The following is a 25,413-nucleotide window of genomic DNA, read 5'->3' on the forward strand; positions in this document are numbered from 1 at the left end:
GGGGTTTAAAGGACCCTGCTGTTATTGTATTACTGTCAACTTCTCCTGTTATGTCTGTTAATATTTCCTTTATGTATTTAGGTATTCCTACATTGTGTGCTTATATATTTACAAGTGTTATATATTCTTCTTGGATTGATATCTTTATCATTATTAATGTTCCAATTTGTCTTTTATTACAGTTCGTGTTAAAGTCTATTTTGTTCAATATAAATATTGCTACCCCAGCTATATTTTTGTTTTCATTTTCATGGAATACAGGCAATCTTTGGTGATATTATGGGTTCAGTTCCAGACCATCACATAAAGCACATATTGCAGTAAAGCAAGTCACATGATTGTTTTTGTTTCCCAGTGCATAGAAATATTATATGTACATGCTGTAGTCTACTGAGTGTCCAAGTGCATTATCTAAAAGAAAAAGGTATATACCTTTATCAAAAAGACTTTATTGGTAGAAAATGCTAACCAAAATTTGAATCTTCAGTAATTGTGATCATTTTGCAATAGTAGTATCAAAGATCACTGATCACAGACCACCATTAATATTTATTGTTCTTCAGTCACAAAGTCATGTCTGACTCTTTGTGACCCCATGGACTGCAGCACACCAGGCTTCCCTCTCCCTATCTCCTAGAGTTTGCTCAAACTCATGCCCACTGAGTCTGTGATGCCATCCAATCATCTCATCCTCTGTTGCCCCCTTCTCCTCTTGCCCTCAGTCTTTCTCAGCATCAGGCACTTTGCACAGGTGGCCAAAGTATTGGAGCTTCAGCTTCAGCATCAGTCCTTCCAATGAATATTCAGGGTTGATTTCCTTCAGGATTGATTGGTTTGATCTCCTCAATGTCCAAGGGACTCCCAAGAGTCTTCTCCAGCACCACAGTTCAAAAGCATCAATTCTTCGGCACGCTGTCTTCCTTATGGTCCAACTCTCACATCCATACATGGCTACTGCAAAGACCATAGCTTTGACTATATGGACCTTTGTCAGCAAAGTGATGTCTCTGCTTTTTAATATGCTGTCTTCTGTCCAGACTTGTCATAGCTTTCCTTCCAAGAAGCAAGCATCTTCTAATTTCATGGCTGTAGTCATTAATATTATTATTACATAAAATGTAATATAATAATATAAACAATAACATAAAGTTTTAAATATTGCAAGAATTACAAAATGTGGCACAGATACACAAAATGAACAAATGCTGTTATAAAAAATGGTACTGATAGTATTGACAGATGCAGAGTTGCCAAAAGCCTTCAATTATAAAGTAAAGCACGATAAAATAAGGTATGCCTGTTATCTTTTTCCACCCTTTCACTTGCAGTCTGTGTGTGTGTTTTTGGATCTGAAGTGAGTCTGTTATAGGCAGCATGTAAATGGGTCTTGTTTTTCAATCCATTCAATCACCCTATACCTTTTGATGGGAGCATTTAGTTCATTTACATTTGAAGTAATTATTGATATAAATGTACTTACAAACAAAATGGCATTGATATATATGCCATTTTGTTAATTGTCTTCTGGTTACTTTTGTTGTTGTTCTCTGTTACTTTCTTCTCTTACTATCTCTCCTTGTATTTTGATGACTTTAGTGCAATACCTGCATTCCTTTCCCTTTATTTTTGGTGACTCTATTGGTTTTTGGTTTGTGGTTGCCATGAGGTTCTTATATAACAACCTATGTACAGAGCAGTCTATTTTAAGTTGATGCATCTTCTAAATTGTTTGAGCATGTTCTAAAATCACACTTTACTTTAACCATGAATTGAACTTTGATCTCCTAGAATGAATCTGCTCTCTCAGGTCTCTGTTTGAAGGCCCTCCTATATATTGCCCCACTGTTTGAAAGGCTCCTTCAGTTGGCTGACTTTTATTTTCTTTCAATAATGCAGATGTCACCTCTTTAGGAAAGTCCTCTCAGCCTTAGTGCATCTTCCAAGCCTTAGTTGGTGTACCTTCTATATATTCCACTTCACCTTGGGTTCCCTTCTATCACAGCATCTATTTGTTTACTGTCTCCCCCACTAAACTATAAGATTGTTGTCTAGAAGAACTACATCTTTTAGTTATAAGTACCTTGTCCTTTGCCTCAGTTCAATTCGGTTCAGCCACTCAGTTGTGTCTGACTCTTTGTGACCCCATGAACTGCAGCACGCCAGGCTTCCCTGTCTATCACCAACTCCTGGAGCTTACTCAAACTCATGTCCATTCAGTCGTGATGCCATCCAACCATCTTGTCCTCTGACATCCCCTTCTCCTCCTGCCTTCAATCTTTCCCAGCATCAGGATCTTTTCTAATGAGTTGACTCTTCACATCAGGTGGCCAAAGTATTGGAGTTTCAGCTTCAGCATCACTCCTTCCAATGAATATTCAGGACTGATTTCTTTTAGGAGGGACTGGTTGGATCTCCTTGCAGTCCAAGGGCCTCTCAAGAGTCTTTTGCAACACCACAGTTCAAAAGCATCAGTTCTTCAGTGCTCAGCTTTCTTTATAGTCCAACTCTCACATCCATACATGACTACTGGAAAAACCATAGCCTTGACTAGACGGACCTTTGTTGGCAAAGTAATGTCTCTGCTTTTTAATATGCTGTCTAGATTGGTCATAACTTTCCTTCCAAGGAGTACACATCTTTTAATTTCATGGCTGCAGTCACCATCTGCAGTGATTATGGAGCCCAAAAAATTAAAGTCTGTCACTGTTTCCACTATTTCCCCATCTATTTGCCATGAAGGGATGGGACCAGATGCCATGATCTTAGTTTTCTGAATGTTGAGTTTTAAGCCAACTTTTTCACTCTCCTCTTTCACTTTCATCAAGAGGCTCTTTAGTTCTTCTTTACTTTCTGCCATGAGGGTGGTGTCATCTGCATATCTGAGGTTATTACTATTTCTTCTGGCAATCTTGATTCCAGCTTGTGCTTCATCCAGTTCGGCATTTCTCATGATGTACTCTGCATATAAGTTAAATAAGCAGGGTGAAAATATACAGCCTTGGATTATCAATCAAGCCTAGGTGCTTGATTGATTATAGAAGGCTGGCTTTCTGCATATAAATCAATGAAGTTAGAATAAATTCTCACAACATATACAAAAATAAACTCAAAGTGGCTTAAAGACTTTAAAAGATTTCATCATAAAACTGTTAGATGAGAACATAGGCAAAACATTCCCTGACATAAATTGTACCAGTGTTTTCTTAGGTCAGTCTTCCAAGGCAGTAGAAATAAAAGCAAAAATAAACAAATGGGACCTAATCAAACTTACAAGCCTTTGTATAGCAAAGGAAACCATAAACAAAATGAAAAGACAACTTACAGACTGGGGAAAAATATTTTCAGATTATGTGACTCACATGAGATTAAGTTCCAAAATCTATAAATAGCTCATACAACTTGATAGCAAAAAACCCTGAACAACCCAATAAAAGGTGGGCAGAAGATCCAAACAGACATTTCTCCAAAGAAAACATACAGACGGCTAATAAACACACGAAAAGATGCTCATTATTGCTAATTATTATAGAAACGCAAATCAAAACTACAATGAGGTATCACCTCAAACCAGTCAGAATGGCCATCATTAAAAATGTCTATAAATAATAAATGCTGGAGATGGTATGGAGAAAAGGGAACCCTCCTACACTGTTGGTAGGAATGTAAATTGGTGCAGCCACTATGAAAATCAGTATGAAGATTCCTCAAGAAACTAAAAATAGTTACAATATGACCCTGCAATCCCACTCCTGGGCATATATCTGGACAAAACTACAGTTTGAAAAGATACACGCATCCCAGTGTTCACTGAAGCACTATTTACAATAGCCAAGACATGGCAACAACATAAGTGTCATCAACAGATAAAGAAGGTATGGTATATATACACAGTGGAATATTATTAAGTCATAAAAAAGAATGTAATAAGGCCATTTGCAGCAACATGAATGGACCTAGATATTATCATACTAAGTGAAGTAAATCAGAAAGAGAAAGATAAATGCCATATGCTATCACTTATATGTGCAATCTAAAATATGACACAAATGAACTTATCTACAAAATAGAAACAGACTTACAGACATAAAAAACAGACTCGTAGTTGCCAAGGAAGGGAGGAATTAGGAGGCATAAATTGGGAGATTGAGATTAACAGATGCAAACTAGTATATATAGGATGGATAAACAACAAGGTCCTATTGCGTAGCACAGGGAATTATATTCAGCTTCTGACAAACCATAATGGAAAAGAACATGAAAAGAATGTGTGTGTGTGTGTATAACTAAATCACTTTGCTATACAGTAGAAATTAACACAACATTGTAAACCAACTATACTTCAGTAAAATAAAATTTCAAAAAGTTTGTTTAAACCCCATGATCACCTACTAACTTTAACAATAACCAGTTTTACTTTCCAGATGTGTGTTTGTGTGTATGCCCCTGCACTGAAATAATGGTAATAACTGTACTATCAGTCATACCACCGTGGCTCATTTTAAAGAACCAGCAGAAAACATTTTGCAGTATTTTCAAGATTTGCTACTATCCTGAATGAGACTCTTTCATTGACCTTTAGCTATTTAAATAAATTGTGAACCTAATCCAGGACTGTGACTGGTATTTTCTGGCTTGGTAACCAGTTCTGATTATCAAAATCTTTATGTGTTAAAAGAAGCTACTTTATAGGGACACCTCTGGTGGTCCAGTGGTTAAGAATCTGCCTTCCAAAAAAAAAAAAAAAAAAGAAGCTACTTAGAAATTACATATAAGATACTCCATGTGTGAAGTAATTACCCTCCAACTAATAAAAAAATAAAAATAAAAATAAAATAAATAAATAAATAAGAAAAAAAAAAAGATACTCCATGAAATTCCACTGGGGTTCTTAAATATCTTGAAGTTTCTGATAATAATTTTACTTAATTTTAAAGATAAATTTCATATTTTAAGTTTAAAAATTAAATACCCATCCTTTATTCTTTCTTGTGGAAAATAAACTTTTCTCTTCAGAACTGTATATATGACAGGCATCTGTCCCAAAGCAGCCAACTGCTTGCTAAGTACTATGGAATTCTGCAAAAAAAAAAAAAAAAAAAAGTTTCCTCTCTTACTCTTCTCATAGCCAAAGTTATCCTGAAATTACACCATGATATATTAAATTTACTATTTTAGTTAAGACATTGCTTACATTTATAAATTTACCACACTCTCAAGATTCAGCTTTATTTTTTCCCTACTATATAGTCTCCTCCCCAGTAGAACTTTATGAATTATAAATATCATAATATAATTTACAACATGTTGAAAATACAATGCAGAGTCCTGAATAAACTGAGATTATGGAGGCTCTTAAATAAATACTCTTAGTTTAATATCAATGCAATATGTAATGGAGTTTCTAAAACTAATCTTTAGGATTATTTCTATATAAGCCTGACTTCAAAACAACATATCCTTTAGAAAGCATATTTCAAATATATCTGGAAGCTCTAAGAAAAATTCTATTAAGATAAAGATAGATCTGACATGCCCCCTCTTTTTCTGATGAGATTTAAGGAGCTATTGAATTGACTGGAATTATCCCTAATAAAGTTTTTTAAGAATAGAGGCAACAGTTACATTATGGGGAATCTGTAGAATGCAAATTCAGATAGGGCTAGTCTAGACTCCTCCAATAATGCTCCTGTTTAATTTCCTAGAAATATGTCAACCACCCACAAAGAAACTTTTGAGATTGCTGTAATGAGTATCACTAAGAGTATAATCATTGGGACTATGGGATTGTCTAATAGAAGAATTTAACCCATGTTTTAAGAATAGGAATGGTGGTCTTCAGGAAGGCTTCCCTGAAGAATACACATTTAGAGATTTTGATGGAGAAAAATAGATTTGTCTGGTAAATAATTGATAAATAATAGATCTTTATTTTGTTTCTAAAAGTCTTATTCTCTATTCAGAATTTTAAATACAACTATCTTTCATATAACTGCAAAAGAAAAGAGTAAAATGAGCATTCTTAATGTGGCATAGAATAAGATGGAAATAAAATACAACAAACAACCTATACAGCAAGATGACAGAAAAAAGGACAGACTAAGAGAAAGTTGAGACAACTATGTAAACAAGCTTAAGAACGTATGTTTCTCCATTAAGAGGACAATTCATGGTCATCAAAGATAATTTTATAAGTATAGAAAAACATTACCACAAAGGAATCATCAAAAGTACAAAAAACACATTTAGGATATTTTCTTTTTTCCAATATTTAGGATATTTTCTTAAGGTTTACCAAATGTGGGTTACTGCTACGTATTCATGCTATATAATCTAAAGTCCATTGTTGCTGTTCAGTCCCTAAGTCATGTCCGACTCTTTGCAACCCCATGAAATGCAGCATGCCAGGCTTTCCTGTCCACCACTATCTCCCAGAGTTTGGTCAAACACATGTCCATTGAGTCAGTGATGCCATCCAACCACCTCATTCTCTGTCACCCCTTCTCCTCCTGCTCTCAATTTTTCCTAGCATTAGGGTCTTTTCCAGTGAGTCGGTTCTTCACATCAGGTGGCCAAAGTATCGGAGCTTCAGCTTCCGCATCAGTCCTTCCAATGGACATTAAGGGTTGATTTCCTTTAGGATCGATTGGTTTGATCTCCTTGCTGTCCAAGGGACTCTCAAGAGTCTTCTCCAGCACCACAGTTCAAAAGCATCAATTCTTCAGCACTCAGCCTTCTTTATGGTTCAGCTCTCACATCCATAGATGTCTACTGGAAAAATGATAGCTTTGACTAGACGAACCTTTGTTGTCAAAGTGATGTCTCTGCTTTTTAATTCTCTGTCTGGGCTTGTCATAGCTTTCCTTCCAAGGAGCAAGTGTCTTTTAATTTCATGACTGCAGTAACCATGTGCAGTGATTTTGGAGCCCAAGAAAATAAAATCTGTCACTGTTTCCCCATCTATTTGCCATGAAGGGATGGGACCAGATGCCATGATCTTAGTTTTCTGAATGTTGAGTTTTAAGCCAACTTTTTCACTCTCCTCTTTCACTTTCATCAAGAGGCTCTTTAGTTCTTCTTTACTTTCTGTCATAAGGGTGGTGTTATCTGCATATCTGAGGTTATTGCCATTTCTCCTGGCAATCTTAATTCCAGCTTGTGCTTCACCCAGACCAGCATTTTGCATGATGTACTCATGATGTAAGTTAAATAAGCAGATTGACAGTATACAGCCTTGATGTACTGCTTTCCCAGTTTTGAACCAGTTCATTGTTCCATGTCAGGTTCTAACTGTTGCTTCTTGTCCTGCATACAAGTTTCTCAGAAGACAGGTAAGGTGGTCTGGTATTCCTATCTCTAAGAATTTCCCACAGTTTGTTATGATCCACACAGTCAAAGGTTTCAGTGTAGTCAGTGAAGTGGAAATAGATGCTTTTTTTGAATTCTCTTACTTTTTCTATGATCCAGTAGATGTTGACAATTTGATCTCTGGTTCCTCTGTCTTTTCGAAATCCAGCCTGTATATCTGTAAGTTTTCAGTTCAGGTACTGTTGAAGCCTAGTTTGAAGGATATTGAGCATAATCTTGCTAATGTGAAATCAGTGCAACTGAATGATAATTTGAAAATTCTTTGGCATTGCCCTTCTTTGGGATTGGATAGAGGACGTATCAGATATTAAACTGATAAGAACAGATACTACACATGATCTTAGCCAAAAGGCCGAGAAGCGATGGGATTGGAATGAAAACTGACCTTTTCCAGTCCTGTGGCTACTGCTCAGTTTCCCAAATTTGCTGGCATATTGAGTGCAGCACTTGAACAGCATCATATGTTAGGATTTGAAATAGATCAGCTGGACTTCCATCATCTCCACTAGCTTTGTTCACAGTAGTGCTTCTTAAGGCCCATTTCACTTCACACTCCAAAATGTCTGGCTCTAGATGACTGACCACACCATCATGGTTATTGGAGTCATTAAGACCTATTTTGTACAGTTCTTCTGTATATTCTTGCCACTTCTTCTTAATATCTTCTGCTTCTGTTAAGTCCTTGCTGTTTCTGTCCTTTATTGTGCCTATCTTGCATGAAATGTTCCCTTGGTATCTCCAATTTTCTTGAAATGATTTCTAGTCTTTCCCATTCTGTTGTTTTCCTCTATCTCTTTGCATTGTTCACTTAAGAAGACTTTGTTAACTCTCCTTGCTCTTCTCTGGAACTCTGCATTCAGCTGGGTAAATCTTTTTTTTCTCCTTTGCCTTTCGCTTCTTTTTCTCAACTATTTGTAATATAAACATCATTTCAAATTGTAGTATAACACTCTGTTGAGTGAATTATCATTACTTACTTAATACTCCCCTATTGAACATTTATGTAGCTTTATTTTTCTCACTTTTGTAAATATTAATGCCATGGACATTATTAGATACAGTCTTTTCTACTTTATAACTAATTCTTTTGATTAGATTATTGAAAATGTGATTACTGGATCAAAAGTTATGAACACTTTAAAAAATCTTGATATAATTAGAAAAAAATTATTTCTCAAAGGACTATGCTAATTTATTTTATTACTATTAATTTTAACTAGCAAATTTCACTATCTACTGTCAAACATTTTATCCTTTTTAAAAAAGTATTCTTCTTTATAACATCAGTATATGGTCCGCTGGAGTAGGAAATGGCAACCTTCTCCACTATTCTTGCCTGTAAAGTTCCATGAACAGAGGAGCCTGGCAGACTAAAGTCCATGAGGTCGCAAAGAGTCAGGCATGACTGAGCAGCAGGCATGTCATGGCACTCTAATGGTTAAACATATAGCTGAATTTAATAAATATCTTTTTTTTCTCACTTGGTTTCTCAGCAGCATTTGAAACATTGAACTAATCTGCCCTTTTGAGGGCTTGTTTCTCTCTTGGCTTGCAAGCACTTCAAATCAGTATGTCCAAAACTGAACTACTGCCTCAAGGCTCTGCTTCCCAAACCAGCATTTATAAACATTTGTTAAATAAATAAAGGAGAAAATAGTCTCACCACCCAGAGGAGAGTAAAGCTTTCCCACAACTGTGAAAGGAGCATTAAAGACAGAATTAACAACAGTTACAAAGGCTCTGAAGTAGAAGAGGAATTATTATATTTTAAGAATTAAAAGGAAGATAATGGCTAGATTACAGTAGGTAAAAGAGTGACTAATACAGGAAATGTTAAAAAAGATAGGTAGGGGCCACATCATGCTAAGCATTGTAGGCTTTGGAAAATAGTTTGAATTTTATTCTTTGTACAATGAGCAAATACTAAAGGAATTTTTAAATAAAATTTTAACTATTTTATTTTGAAACAATTTCACTCCCAAGAACTGAGTCAGCTTTCCCTAACGACAACTGCTTACATAATCTTAGTGCATTGTCAAAGCCAAGAAATTGATATTGATGTAACACTATAACTTAGTTCAGTTCAGTGACTCAGTTGTGTCCAACTCTTTGCAACCCCATGGACTGCAGCACGCCAGGTTTTCTCTATCACCAACTCCCGGAGTTCACTCAAACTCATCTCCACTGAGTTGGTGATGCCATCCAACCATCTCACCCACTGTCTTCCCGTTCTATCCTGCTTCAATCTTTCCCAGCATCAGAGTCTTTTCCAATGAGTCAGTTATTTGCATCAGGTGGCCAAAGTATTAGAGTTTCAGCTTCAGCATCAGTGCTTCCAATGAACACCCAGGACTGATTTCCTTTAGGATGGACTGGTTGGATCTCTGTGCAGTCCAAGGGCCTCTCAACAATCTTCTCCAACACCATAGTTCAAAAGCATCAGCTCTTTGGTGCTCAGCTGTCTTTACAGTCCAACTCTCACATCCATACATGATTACTGGAAAAGCCATGGCCTTGACAAGATCGACCTTTGTTGGTAAAGTAATGTCTCTGCTTTTTAATATGCTGTCTAGGTTGGTCATAACTTTTCTCCCAAGGAGTAAGCACCTTTTAATTTCATGGGTGCAGTCACCATCTGCAGTGACTTTGGAGCCCCCCAAAATACAGTCTGTCACTGTTTCCACTGTTTCCCCATCTATTTGCCATGAAGTGATGGGACCAGATGCCATGATCTTAGTTTTCTGAATGTTGAGCTTTAAGCCAACTTTTTCACTCTCCTCTTTCACTTTCATCAAGAGGCTCTTTAGTTCTTCTTCACTTTCTGCCATTAGGGGTGGTGTCATCTGCATATCTGAGGTTATTGACATTTCTTCCAGCAATCTTGATTCCAGCTTGTGCTTCATCCAGCCCAGCATTTCTCATGATGTACTCTGCATATAAATTAAATAAGTAGGGTGATAATATACAGCCTTGACATACTCCTTTCTTATTTGGATGCAGTCTGTTGTTCCATGTCCAGTTTCTAACTGTTGCTTCCTGACCTGCATACAGGTTTCTCAAGAGGCAGGTCAGGTGGTCTGGTAGTCCCATCTCTTGAAGAATCCTCCACAGTTTATTGTGATCCACACAGTCAAAGGCTTTGGCATAGTCAATAAAGCAGAAATAGATGTTTTTCTGGAACTCTCTTGCTTTTTCGATGATCCAACAGATGTTGGCAATTTGACTCTGGTTCCTCTGCCTTTTCTAAAACCGGCTTGAACATCTGGAAGTTTACAGTTCACGTATTGCTGAAGCCTGGCTTGGAGAATTTTGAGTATTACTTTACTAGCATGTGAGATGAATGCAATTGTGCATTAGTTTGAGCAATCTTTGGCATTGCCTTTCTTTGGGATTGGAATGAAAACTGACCTTTTCCAGTCCTGTGACCACTGCTGAGTTTTCCAAATTTGCTGACATGTTGAGTGCAGCACTTTCACAGCATCATCTTTTAGGATTTGAAACAGCTCAACTGAAATTCCATCACCCCCACTAGCTTTGTTTGTAGTGATACTTCCAAAGGCCCACTTGACGTCACATTCCAGGATGTCTGGCTCTAGGTGAGTGATCACACCATTGTGATGATCTGGGTCATGAAGATCTGTTTTGTATAGTTCTTCTTTGTATTCGTGCCACCTCTTCTAATATCTTCTGCTTCTGTGAGGTCCATACCATTTCTGTCCTTTATTGAGCCCATCTTTGCATGAAATGTTCCCTTGGTATCTCTAATTTTCTTGAAGAGATCTCTAGTCTTTCCTATTCTATTGTTTTCCTCTATTTCTTTGCATTGATCGCTGAGGAAGGCTTTCTTATCTCTCCTTGCCGTTCTTTGGAACTCTGCATTCAAAGGGGTATATCTTTCCTTTTCTCCTTTGCTTTTCACTTCTCTTCTCACAGATATTTGTAAGGCCTCCTCAGACAGCCATTTTGTTTTTTTGCATTTCTTTTTCTTGGGGATGGTCTTGATCCCTGTCTCCTGTACAAAGTCACGAACCTCCATCCATAGTCCATCAGGCACTCTGTCTATGAGATCTAGTCCCTTAAATCTATTTCTCATTTCCACTGTATAGTCATAAGGGATTTGATTTAGGTCATATCTGAATGGTCTAGTGGTTTTCCCTACTTTCTTCAACTTCAGTCTGAATTTGGCAATAAGGAGTTCATGATCTGAGCCACAGTCAGCTCCCGGTCTTGTTTTTGCTGATACTCAGGGCTTTGTGTGCCATATTAATGGTGTGAGTTGAGTCTGAGTAGTTTGTCAGCTCATATAGCTCAATATAAAAAAAAAAAAAACATATCAAAAAATGGGCAGAACATCCAAATAGACATTTATTCAAAGAAGATATACAGATGGCCAACAGGCACATGAAAAGATGTTTATCATTGCTAATTCTCAGAGAAATGCAAATCAAAGCTACAAAGAGATATCACCTCATACGAGTCAGAATGGCCATCATTAAAGTCTATAAATAATAAAGGCTGGAGAGGGTGTGAAGAAAAAGGAACCCTCCTACACTGTTGGTGGGACTGTACTTTGGGCAGCCACTATGGAAAACAGTATGAGGGTTCCTTAAAAAACTAAATAGAGTTACTATATGATCCAACAATCCCACTTCTGGGTATATATCTGGACAAAACTACAATTTGAAAAGATACATGCCTTCCATATTCACAGCAGCACTGTTTACAACGGCCAAGACATGAAAGCAACCTAAGTGTTCGTTGACAGATGAATGGATGAAGAAGGTGTGCTATTAGATACACAGTGGAATATTATTCAGCCATAAAAAGAATGAAATAATGCCATTTGCAGCAATGTGGATGGGCCTAGAGATTATCATACTAAGTGAAGTCAGACAGAGAAAGAGAAATATCAGGTGATATTGCTTATATGTGGAATCTAAAGTAATGATATAAATGAATTTATATACAAGACAGAAATAGATTCACAGATATGTAAAACGAACTATGGTAACCAAAGGGAACAGAGGAGGAATATATATATGTGTATATATATATATATCTGAATCATTATGCTGTACACTTGAAACTTATAATATTCTAACTCAAGTATATTTCAATATAAATTTTTTAAAAGGAAACATATTTAATGTCTTCAAATTGTATTCAAAAGAATGTTCAAAATGGTAGATTTTATATTATGCATATTTTCCCACAATAAAAATAGATAGATCAAAAGGATGAATAAATATATGAATTGAGAAAAAAAGTCTATGTTGTTTGTAATGGAGAAATGTTTTAAGGAAATGACATGATCATGAATAAATATGGAAATTAAAAAGAAAAAAGCAAAGTATTAGGTATGCATGAACTAAATAATGTTAAATTGTGCATATTTTCACTTAAAAGACTAGAAGTTGACAGTAATACTTAAAGTGTTTAATTACCATTAATTTATTTTATTCCTTCTGAAGTCGCTGTCAAACAAAACAACGGATTGTTTGTCATTCTGATTTATCAGTGTATCACTTGTGAATTTAATTACCATGAGTCATAACAACATGCTATGAAAAACTCAGATTTAGACTCATTAAGACATAGAGAATCCCATAAGAAAACTTCTCATTTTATGTTTCTCTTCTGTAAATTTTAATTGTAACAGAAGAAAAAACTTGAATCTTCAAAGAGGTAAATTTGTAACAGATAAAAGGAAGGACTTATTTATGCACTGTATTGCACTTTTAGGAAAGTCATTAATCTCCAGTGGTAAAGCATTCAATAAAGAACTAGACAGATTTTTTAAGGATGACTTCAAGGTAGATGCTCAAGAAACACCTTGAAAGCATTTTAATGGTCAGCCCCTTCGTGGAAAATGAGGTTCATAGAAAATATGGAGAATGCTCAATAACAATTCTAAAGAAAGATTTACAATTGTAGTGACTGAGCACAAGTTCAAAATCACCATCATGAGCAAACCAAATTTAATGGATAATTAAAATGTATTTAGTTTTAGGTTACTTAAAATATAATAAATTATTCACAGCTCTTAAAAAAGGAACATAGCATATTATTTTATCTATGAAAATAATAATATTTCCACCTACTAGGGAAGGTTCATTGGCATTCCATAGCAACTCACTGGGGTCCGCGTTTTCTGGATCGTATATCCATAAAACGACAATCTACAAAATAAAATGTGTTCGCATTTCTTTACATTTTGGACAAATTTCATTTTTAGTTCTGGCAAAATATAACTATAAAAATGTTTTGTTTTTAAATTTTCAAAGATCTCAATTTAAAAAATCAAAATTAGTGTGTGTTGTTTTGAACAACAGAAACAATCCAAAGAAGTAATAACATCCTCTACACTCCTGAGGTAAGTAATATTAAAACTTTATATGAATGCCTACATGTCTTTTTCTGCACCCACAAATAGACACAGCAGCCTCCCCACACACTCATACACTTTTTACAAAAACGAAATTACACTGCTCATGGAGGAGGGCATGGCAACTCACTTCAGTATTCTTGCCTGGAGAATCCCCAGGGACAGGGGAGACTGGGGCTGCAGTCCATGGGGTCACAGAGAGTCAGACATGACTGAGTGATTAAGCACACACACACTCAGTTGGCTTTTGTCACTTGATATAGTCATTTCAGTAAATGTAGATCTAATTATTTTCATTGCTTTCTTCTTGAATAGACATTTTATTCTATTATAAAAATAAATTATATTACAAATATAGCAAAAATTGTCTCTCCCACCTTATGCTTTGTCACTTACTTCCCACACCTTGCAAGTGACTACCATTGATAAGGTTTCTTTTATATTTCCATAAAATTTTTGTGCTTAGCCAATGTCACTTTTCTCCATTTTATGTAAATACTAGTATATTAAATGCATTTTTGAACATTATATTCACTTAAAGTTATGTCTTTGATCTTTAAATGCTCTCATGAGTTTTTCATACTATTTTACATATTATTACAAATTATGGAGGAACCATAATTTAACAAGTAACCTACTAATAAATATTTGTTTATGTCATATTTCATTACAATCAAAGTTGGAATGAGCAACTCTGAGCATATATTACTTTGTACCTTGGAGTATTCCTAAAAGGAGAATTGTTGAGTTGCAGAGAATATGCATTTGTAGTTTTTAAGGATTCTGCTAAATTATTCTCCATTGCAGTTTTAACAATATACCTTCTCATCAGCAATGTGTGAGATTTCTTCTTTTCTTCACAGCTTTCCCAATGTGATTTGTCATACATTTGAATATTGTCAGCCTGATGGATGAAAAATGGTATTTTGATGCAGTTTGAATCTGCATTTCTTTTATCATGAGAAAGTTTGAGCATCTTTCCATATATTCATGTTCTATTTCTGTGTCCTGTCTGGTGAACTATCTGTTCATTTCCTTTGCTCATTTTCTATTGGGTTGTTGTGTTGGTGGTCGTTTAGACACTAAGTCATGTCTGACTCTTTGTGACCCCATGACTGTATCCTGCCAGGCTTCTCTGCCCACGGGATTTCCAAGGCAAGAATACTGGAGTGGGTTGCCATTTCCTTCTCCCAATCCTGAGGATCTTCCCAACCGAGGGACTGAGCCCAAATCTCCTTCATTGGCAGGTGGATTCCTAAACTGCTGAGCCACCAGGAAAGCCCCAATGGGTTATTAGTCTTTTATTTACTAATTTGTAGAAGTTTTTAACCTAAGAAACATTCTATATCTTCTACATCTTGATCTGTGAGGTAGTTGCATAGACATATGTGTGTACACATGAAAACGTTTTTGTTTGCCTTAGATTCTTTATTACCCCCATATATTGCTGCCCTTCCTTCTTTCCTCTCTTTCTCCCGCCCCTTTTCCTTCCCTCCCTCCTTCCCTCCCTTTTATCTTCCCTTTACTACCTTCTCTCAACCTACGTAATTTAACAACTAGTATTTATTTTCCCCTATTTTTCTCCATGCTATGAATTTGCAGAGATTTATACAAACACATGTATACATGTATTTTTAAAAAGAGGCATCTTAACATGTTCTTTTAAAAAAGAACTGGATCACATTATACACACTTTCCACATTCTTTTTTTTTCCACTCAAATATACACCGTTGGTCAAGGCTATGGTTTTTCCAGTGGTCATGTATGGATGTGAGAGTTGGACTATAAAGAAAGCTGAGCGCCGAAGAACTGATGAACTGTGGTGTCAGAGAAGACTCTTGAGAGTCCCTTGGACTGCAAGGAGATCCAACCAGTCCATCCTCAAGGAGATCAGTCCTGGGTGTTCACTGGAAGGACTGATGCTGAAGCTGAAACTCCAATACTTTGGCCACCTGATGTGAAGAGCTGACTCATTTGAAAAGACTCTGATGCTGGGAAAGATTGAGGGCAGGAGGAGAAGGGGACAACAGAGGATGAGATGGTTGGATGGCATCACTGACTCTATGGACATGGGTTTGGGTGGACTCCAGGAGTTGGTGATGGACAGGGAGGCCTGGCGTGCTACAGTTCATGGGGTCGCAAAGAGTCAGACATGACTGAGCAACTTAGCTGAACTGAATGCATCATGGAATTTCTCCAGTGTCAACTCATAATGCCTGGACAATATTCTATGATATAGTTATACTGTAATTTACAGATCAATTTCTATAATAATGGAGATTTACTGTGGCTCCAGTTTTGGTTTGCTTTACCACATTACAATGCTACAAAATATAGATCATTTTCCATATAGCAGTATATAGTAGAGGTTTTATTAATAATTCTGTGGAGTAGATTCCCAGGAGTAGGATTATTGACCCAAAGGTATATATATATATATATATATATATTATATTTTAATATATGTTTCTGCATTGCTCTCCAAAAATGTGAATAAGGCTCTAACTCTTCACATTTTCCACCAGCAAAGTTTGAGTTGAACTCTTTGGCCTAGATCCCCTCTAGCAATAGTAACTTTCTCTTGTTCAGGTTTTACTAGTGTGATGTTTCAATGTTAATTTAATTTGAATTTTCCTGATGAAGAGAATTTCAGCATATTTTCATGTTTGTTAGATTTGCTTTTGTGTACATAGTTTTTTTTTTTTTTACATTCTTCTATTGGCACTTACCATTTTCTTATCATTTGTAAGAGCTCTTTGTTTTGTTTGGACTTTACACATGTGATCCACTGGAGAAAGGAATGGCAAACCACTTCATTTTTCCTGCTTTGAAAACTCTACCAACAGTATGAAAAGGCAAAAAGATATGACACTGGAAGATAAGCTCCCCAACCCCCCTCCAGTTCAGTAGGTGTGTCCAATATGCTACTGGGGAAGAGTGGAGAAATAGCTCCAGAAGGAATGAAGAGGCTGGGCCAAAGCAGTAATAACGCCCAGTTGTGGATGTGACTGGTGGTGAAAGTAAAGTCTGATGCTGTAAAGAGCAATATTGTATAGGAACATGGAATGTTAGGTCCATGAATCAAGGTAAGATGGATGTGGTCAAGCAGGAGATGGCAAGAGTGAACATAGACATTTTAGGAATCAGTGAACCATAATGGATGGGAATGGGCAAATTTAATTCAGATGACCATTGTATCTACTTGTATGGGCAACAATCCAGGAGAGAAATGGAGTGGCCCTCACAGTCAACAAGAGTCTGAAATGCAGTCCTTGGGTGCAATCTCAAAAACAGCAGAATGATCTCGGTTTGTTTCCAAGGCAGACCATTCAACATCACAGTAATCCAAGTCTATGCCACAACTATTAATGCCAAAGAAGATGAAGTCAAATGGTACTATGAAGACCTACAAGACCTTCTAGAACTAACACCAAAAAAAGATGTCCTTTTTATCACAGGGGACTGGAATGCAAAGAAATCAAGAGGTACCTGAAGTAACACACAGTTTGAGTACAAAATGAAGCAGGAAAAAGGCTAACAGACTTTTGCCAAGAGAACACACTGATCATAGCAAACACCATCTTCCAACAACACAAGAGACAACTCTACACGTGGACATCACCAGATGGTCAACACCAAAATTGGATTGATTATATTCTTTGCAGCTGAAGATGGAAAAGTTCTATACAGTCAGCAAAAACAAGACCTGGCGCTGACTGTGGCTCAGATTATGAGCTTTTTATTGGCCAAATTGAGACTTAAATTGGAGAAAGAAGGGAAAGCCATTAGGCCATTCAGGTATGACCTAAATCAAATCTCTAACGATTATACAGTACAGGTGATAAATAGATTCAAGGGATTAGACCTGATAAACAGAGTGCCTGAAGAACTACAGATGGAGGTTTGTAACACTGTATAAGAGGCAGTGACTGTAACCATCCCAAAGAAAAAGAAATGCAAGAAGACAAAATAGTTGTATGAGGAGGCCTTACAAATAGCTGAGGAAAGAAGATAAGTGAAGGGCAAAGGAGAGGAGAAAGAGGAAGATATACCCAACTGAATGCAGAGTTCCACAGAATAGCAAGGAAATATAAGGAAGCCTTAAGTGAACAATGCAAAGAAATAGAGGAAGACAACAGAACAGGAAAGACTAGAGATCTTTTCAAGAAAATTAGAGATACCAAGGGAACATTTCATGCAAAGATGGGCACAATAAAGGACAGAAATGGTATGGACCTAATAGAAGCTGATGAGATTAAGAAGAGATGTCAAGAATACACAGAAGAACTGTACAAAAGTCTTAACGACTCAGATAACCATGATAGACCCAGATGGACCCAGGTAACCACGATAGTCACTCACCTAGAGCTGGACATCCTGGAATTGAAGTCAAGTGGGCCTTAGGAAACATTACTACGAACAAAGCTAGTAATGTGGAAGTGATGGAATTCTAGCTGAGCTATTTCAAATCCTAAAACATGATGCTTTTGGTGCTGCACTCAATATGTCAGTAAATTTGGAAAATTCAGCAGAGGCCACAGGACTGGAAAAGGTCAGTTTTCATTCTGTTGACTAAAAGAGATGTACAACTTCAGAGTTGTGAGTTAAGTTTTATTTGGGGCAAAATGAGGACTGCAGCCCAGAAGACAGCATCTCAGGCAGTTCTGAGAGACTGCTCCAAAGTGGCAGTGGGGAAAGGCCAATATATAAGGTTTTAGTGAAGGGGGAGTTCAATATCATGAAGCACTCATTTTACAAAAGGTTTTTTGTTAGTCATAAGGGTCTGATTTCACCATGAAGGGATTTAGTGCTTCTCTAGATATGAGGAGATTCAAGGATGGAGATCATAAAATCTGTTCCTAAAAATATCCAACTGTCTAAAGACCTGTCCCACCAGATTCCCTGGAGCACAGAGTGCCTCACTCCACCCTGAACTCCCTCAGGGGTTGTGGAAAGTCAAAAGCTGCAGCATCATGGGGTTCAATCTCCGTAGAGGCAAATGGAAAATGCCTTTGTTTTTCAATCATTGGCAATGCCCTTGGTGAGTGCCAATTTGTAGTTGAAAATTCCAATCCCAAAGAAAGTCAATGCCAAAGAATGTTCAAACTACCCCACAATTGCACTCATTTCACATGCCAGAAAGGCAATGCTCAAAATCCTTCATGCTAGGCTAAAACAGTATTCAAACTGAGAACTTCCAGATGTATAAGCTGGATTTAAAAAGGCAGAGGAACCAGAGATCAAAGTGCCAACAATGTTGTATCATAGGAAAAACAAGATAATTCCAGAAAAATATCTACTTCTGCATCATTGACTATGCTAAAGCCTTTGACTGTGTGGATCACAATAAACTGTGGAAAATTCTGAAAGAGATGGGAATACCAGATCACTTTACCCGCCTTCTGCAAAACCTGTATGTGGGTCAAGAGGCAATAGTTAGAGCCAGACATGGAAAAACAGACTGGTTCAAAATTGGGAAAGGAGTATTTCAAGGCTGTGTCACCCTGCTTATTTAACTTATATGCAGAGTACATCAGGGGAAATGCTGGGCTGGATGAAGCACAAGCTGGAATCAAGATTGCAGGGAGACGTATCAATAAGCTCAGATATGCAGATGATACTACCCTAAGGGTGGAAAGTGAAGAGGAACCAAACAGCTTAAATGAAGGTGAAAGAAGAGAGTGAAAAAGCTGGCTTAAAACTCAACATTTCAAAAAGTAAGATCATAGCATCTGGTCCCACCACTTATAATAGAAGGGGAGAAAATAGAAACAGTGGCAGATTTCATTTTCTTGTTTTCTCAAATCATTGCAGATGGAGACTGCAGCCATGAAATTAAAAGACACTCCTTGGAAGAAAAACTGTGACAAACCTAGACAGTGTATTGAAAAGTGGAAACATCACTTTGCCAACAAAGGTCCATATGGTCCAAGCTATGGTTTTTCCAGTAGTCATACATGGATGTGAGAGTTAGACCATGAAGAAGGTTGCGCATCAAAGAATTGATGCTTTCAAACTGTGGTGTTGGAGAAGACTCTTTTTTTTTTTTTTTCATTTATTTTTATTAGTTGGAGGCGAATTACTTTACAATATTGTAGTGGTTTTTGCCATACATTGACATGAATCAGCCATGGATTTACATGTGTTCCCCATCCCGATCCCCCCTCCCACCTCCCCCCCCCTTCCCATCCCTCTGGGTCTTCCCAGTGCACCAGCCCTGAGCACTTGTCTCATGCATCCAACCTGGGCTGGTGATCTGTTTCACCCTTGATAGTATACTTGTTTCAATGCTATTCTCTCTTGAGAGTTCCTTGGGCTGCCAGGAGATCAAACCACTCAATCCTAAAGGAAAACAACCCTGAATATTCATTGGAAGGATTAATGCTGAAACTGAAACTCCAGTACTCTAGCCACCTGACACAAAGACTCGACTCATTGGAAAAGACCCTGGTGCTGGGAAAGAGTGAGGGCAGGAGAAGAGGGCGACAGAAGATGAGGTGGTTGGATGGCATCACTGACTCAATGGATGTGACTTTGAGCAAACTCTGGGGGATAGTGAAGGACAGGAAAGCCTGGCATGCTGCAGTCCATGGGGTTGCAAAGAGTCTGAAATGACTTGTGATTGAACAACACAGACACAGAATAATCACAATCCTCAGTCCATGAGTTACTATCATTATTGGTATGACCCTCTTTTACGCACTTAAATTTTATATCAGTAAAATCCAAACCAGGAATCCAGCATCCAAAGCAAGACCTAGCTTACAAATATCTTTCATTTACCTATACATTTCTTTCTTTTCTGGTTCCCTATTTCTGCCCAGAGAGGTACTCACTTTTCTGAGTTCTGTGTTTATTTTTCATTAATATGATAGTTTTTGAAACTTGATCAGATAACTCTCTGGACCTGCTGTTTTTTTCCTTCAATATTATGTAACTAGAATTTATTCATGTTATTGCTCATAACTGAGCTCATTCATTTTCATTACTGTTAATATTCCATCATGGGAAAATAACACAATTTTTCCATTCTCCTGTTAATGGGCATTTGGTTTCTTTCTGTTTGGGATGGATGAATTTTATGAGAAGTTCTACTATGACTTTTTTTTTTTTTTTACTATGACCTTTTTTTTGAAAATGTCTCTTGATGGGTGAGTGCAAGAGTTTCTCTTGAGTATATACTTAGGAGTAGAATTGCTAGATTATAGAGTGTGTATGAGATAATGCAGGATCTTTTCTCAAAATTTATGCCCCACTGTTTCTTTTGAACACTAAGGATGTTAGCTGTGTAGTGTGATCTATGCTGTATAATTTTTCATAATTATTCATTGTTTAAACTAACTTTGTTTATGGTACTTTTGTAAGGAAGTTTTTTATTTTCACATTTTCAATTATGACTTTTATTCATAGACTCTAGTTTCCAGACTTGAATAAGATTTCCCTCATTTCCATATAGTAAAGATTTTGCCAGCTCTCCAAATATTTTTTTGCTTTCCATTAGTCTCATATGCCAATTGGAATTTTTTTCTTTTGTATGTGGTATAAGAAAGAATTCCATTTTCATTTTCTTCCAGGAACATAGATTATACTATATTATTCTATATTAATTTTAAGATATTTTTTCAATGAAAAATTGGACTCTGAAGTCCAGTTAGAAACTTAAAAATATGATCTTTTTAAAATCCATTCAACCAAACTTGAGAGTGGTTCTTGATACAGGTTCTGTGTCTTGTTACCTTTATTAAGTATTTTATAGCCTGTATTGCTATTAAAAATTTATAATATAATTTCTTTTTCTTGTCTTATTACATTATTATGTTCAAGACAGTATTAAACAATAGTGCTGATTATCAGCATATCTGTCCAATTCCTGATTTTAATTGAATTATAAACATTTCATAATTTATAATACTTATTATTAGTTATTTGGGAAATAAATATTTTTATTAGAGGATAATTTCTTTATAGTTTTGTGATGGTTTCTGCCATGCATTAACATGAATCAGGTATAATAGGTCCCCTCCCTCTTGAACCTCCCTCCCACCTCCTCTCCATCCCAACACTTCTAAGTTGTTACAAAGCACCAGCTTTGGGTTCCCTGTGTCATACAGCAAATTCCCACTGGGAATCCATTTTACATAAGGCAATGCATATGTTTCAATGCTGTTCTCTTAAATCATCCCACCCTCTCCTTCCCCACTGTGTCCAAAAGTCCATTCTTTATATCTGCATCTCCTTTGCTGTCCTGCAAGTAGAATCATCAGTACTATCTTCTTTCTAGATTCCACATTTGTCTTTATCTTTCTGACTTACTTCACTCTGTATAACAGGCTTTAGATTCATTAACCTCATTAGAACTGACTCAAGTGCATTCCTTTTTATAGCTGAGTAATATTCCATTGTGTATATGTACCAAAACTTCTTTACCCATTCATCTGCAGATAACATCTAGGTTGCTTCTACGTTCTAGCTGTTGTAAATAATGCTCCAGTGGACGTTGGAATACACGGGTCTTTTTCAATTATGGTTTCCTCAGGGTATATGCCCAGTAATGGGATTGCTGGGTCATATGGTAGTTTTATTCCTTGTTTTTTAAGGACTCTCCATACTGGCTATATCAATTTGCATTCCCACCAACAGTGCAAGAGGGTTCCTTTTTCTGCACACTCTCTGCAGTATTTATTGTTTGTAGACTTTTTGATGATGGCCATTCTGAACAGTGTGAGATGATAGCTCATTTTAGTTTTGCTTTGCATTTCTCCAATAGTGAGTGATATTGAACATCTTTTCATCTATTAGCCATCTGTATGTCTTCTTTGGAGAAATGTCTGTTTAGGTCTTCTGCCCACTTTTTGACTGGGTTGTTTGTTTTTCTGGTATTGAGCTGCCTGAGCTGCTTTTATATTTTAGAGATTAATTCTTTGTCAGTTGTTTTATTTGCTTTATTTTCTCCCATTCTGAGGATTGTCTTTTCACTTTGCTTATAGTTTCCTTCATTGTGCAGAAGCTTTTAAGTTTAATTAGGTCCCATTTGTTTATTTTTGTTTTTATTTCCATTACTCTAGGAGATGGGTCATAGGGGATCTTGCTGTGATTTATGTCAAAGAGTGTTCTTCCTATGTTTTCCTGTAAGAGTTTTAAAGTTTCCGGTCTTACATGTATGTCTTTAATCCATTTTATTTATATGTATGGTGTTAGGAATTGTTCTAATTCCATTCTTTTACACACAGCTGATCAGTTTTCCCAGCACTACTTATCAAAGAAACTGTCTTTTCTCCATCGTATATTTTTGCCTCCCCTGTCAAAGATAAGGTGCCCATAGGTGTATGGATTTATCTCCGGGCTTTCTATCTTGTTTCATTGGTCTATAATTCTGTTTTTGTAACAGTACCATGCTATCTTGATGACTGTAGCTTTGCAGTATAGTCTGAAATCAGGAAGGTTGATTTCTCCAGTTCCATTCTTCTTTCTCAAGATTGCTTTGGTTATTCAGGTCTTTTGTGTTTCCATACAAATTGTGAAATTATTCTTTCTAGTTCTGTGAAAAATACCACTGGTAGTTTGATTAAGGATTGCATTGAATCTATAGATTGCTTTGGGTAGTATACTCATTTTCACTGTATTGATTCTTCCAATCCAATAACATGGTATATATCTCTATCTGTTTGTGTTATCTTTAACAGACATCTTAAAAAGATGATATCGTTCAATAGGGTCTTATAGTTTTTTGTATACAGGTCTTTTGTTTCTTTAGGTAAATTTATTCCTAAGTATTTTATTCTTTTTTTCATTTATTTATATTAGTTGGAGGCTAATTACTTTACAACATTGTAGTGGTTTTTGCCATACATTGATATGAATCAGCCATGGATTTACATGTGTTCCCCATCCTGAACCCCCCTCCCACCTCCCTCCCCATCCCATCCCTCTGTTGTAATGGTGAATGGAATTGTTTCCTTCATTTCTCTTTCTGATATTTCATCATTAGTGTATAGGAATGCAAGGGATTTCTGTGTATAAATTTTATGTCCTGTGACTTTACTATATTCATTGATTAGCTCTAGTAATTTTCTGGTGGCATCTTTAAGGTTTTCTATGTAGAGAATCATGTCATCTGCAAGCAGTGAGAATTTTACTTCTTCTTTTCCTATCTGGATTTCTTTCATTTCTTTTCTTCTCTGATTGCTGTGGCTAGGACTTCCAAAATTATGTTGAATAACAGTGGCAAGAATGGGCACCCTAGTTGTGTTAATCTTTAACTATATAACTTTATACACATCAGATTTATGGGATTTCTGTCATTTAGTAGATGATTTTAATCCAGTCACATTTGATTACTGAATTCATTTAAATTATTTCTTAAATCTTATTTTTGTGTCCCTATATTCTAATTTCTCTTTTTCTTTTTTATTATCTCCTATTGAATTGTTAGCATTTAAAAAATTCTTCCAGAACTCTACTTTTTAAAAATTATGGACTTGTTTCTATTACTTCAATAAATTTTCCTAAATTTTTTCCTGGCATATTTAATATAAGCTAATCAGTATCCTCATCTTGAATATGTATAAGGATATGACGTTGCAAACCCAAATTCTCCTTCATTTTCTATTTTTGTTAGCTACTATTCTAACTTCATTTTGTTAAAAAATTAGTCATTATTTAAATATTTGACTGTCAATGCTTATTTAGATGTATTAGCATATTAAATAGTTCATTTGCTCATTATTTACTGCATCTGGTACTTCAGTTTTTCAGTCTGAGAACTCATGTCTTCAACTGTGGAGAAAAGTCTGTAAGTGAAAATGAAAGTCACTCAGTCATGTCCCACTCTTTGTGACCCATGGACTATACAGTCCATGGAATCCTCCATGCCAGAATACTGGAGTGGGTAGCCTTTCCCTTCTCCAGGGGATCTTCCCAACCCAGGGATAAAACCTAAGTCTCCCACATTGCAGGCAGATTCTTTACCAGCTGAGCCACAAGGGAAGCCCAAGAATACTGGAGTGGGTAGCCTATCTTTTCTCCAGTGGATCTTCCTGACCCAGGAATCAAACTGGGGTCCCCTGCATTGCAGATGGATTCTTTACCAACTGAGCTATCAGGGAAGCCTCAGAGAATTCTCCATAATTATTGGAGAAAAAGAATTCTCTAATTCTTTTTCTTCCCTTTTGGAACTCCTATCATGTTTATGACAAATTGTCTTGGTCTGTCCTCTGTGTCTATTAACTCTTTTTCATCTTTTAATTTTTATGTTCTATATTCTGCATGATTTCCATTCTGCAAAACTAATTCTGCAGTTTTTTTCAACTGTATCTAGTCTTCTGTTTAACCTGAATTTTTATTTTTAGATGCCTATTTCTTCATCATAAGACATTTATATAGGATGCTCTTCAATGTTGTATAATTACAAATAACCCTTGTTCTTGTTTCTTTCCTTTCTTTTATCTTTTGAGCAAAGAAAGTATGGATTTAATAATCTTTCAAATGGTCCTCATCTTTAGTTTTGAAAAGTATAAACTTTCTGCAGTTTATATGTATATATTTCAGGCAGTATGTCTTTTCCTGTGGTTTATACCTTTTATTTTGAGATTATTTTCAGAGGGTTTGTTTTCTAAGACAGTCTTAGACACTCTTGGTTATGAAATGAATTTTATAATCACTT

General features: G+C 36.3%; 1 protein-coding gene and 1 pseudogene across 1 annotated transcript in view; both read right to left on the minus strand.

Moving 5' to 3' along the window:
- The window catches only part of CATSPERE (catsper channel auxiliary subunit epsilon), a 145,642-nt gene that overhangs the window by 75,104 nt on the left and 45,125 nt on the right, over positions 1-25,413 (minus strand). Inside the window, exons 7-8 of the mRNA XM_043924360.1 lie at positions 13,467-13,544; positions 4,970-5,076 (exon numbers count right to left, since the gene is read on the minus strand). Coding sequence (XP_043780295.1) covers positions 4,970-5,076; positions 13,467-13,544 — 185 coding nt within the window. The remainder of the gene's footprint in view (positions 1-4,969; positions 5,077-13,466; positions 13,545-25,413) is intronic.
- Positions 7,594-7,729, minus strand: LOC122708416 (annotated as a pseudogene).

This window comes from Cervus elaphus, chromosome 14, assembly GCF_910594005.1.
Source record: "Cervus elaphus chromosome 14, mCerEla1.1, whole genome shotgun sequence".
Classification (NCBI taxonomy): domain Eukaryota; kingdom Metazoa; phylum Chordata; class Mammalia; order Artiodactyla; family Cervidae; genus Cervus; species Cervus elaphus.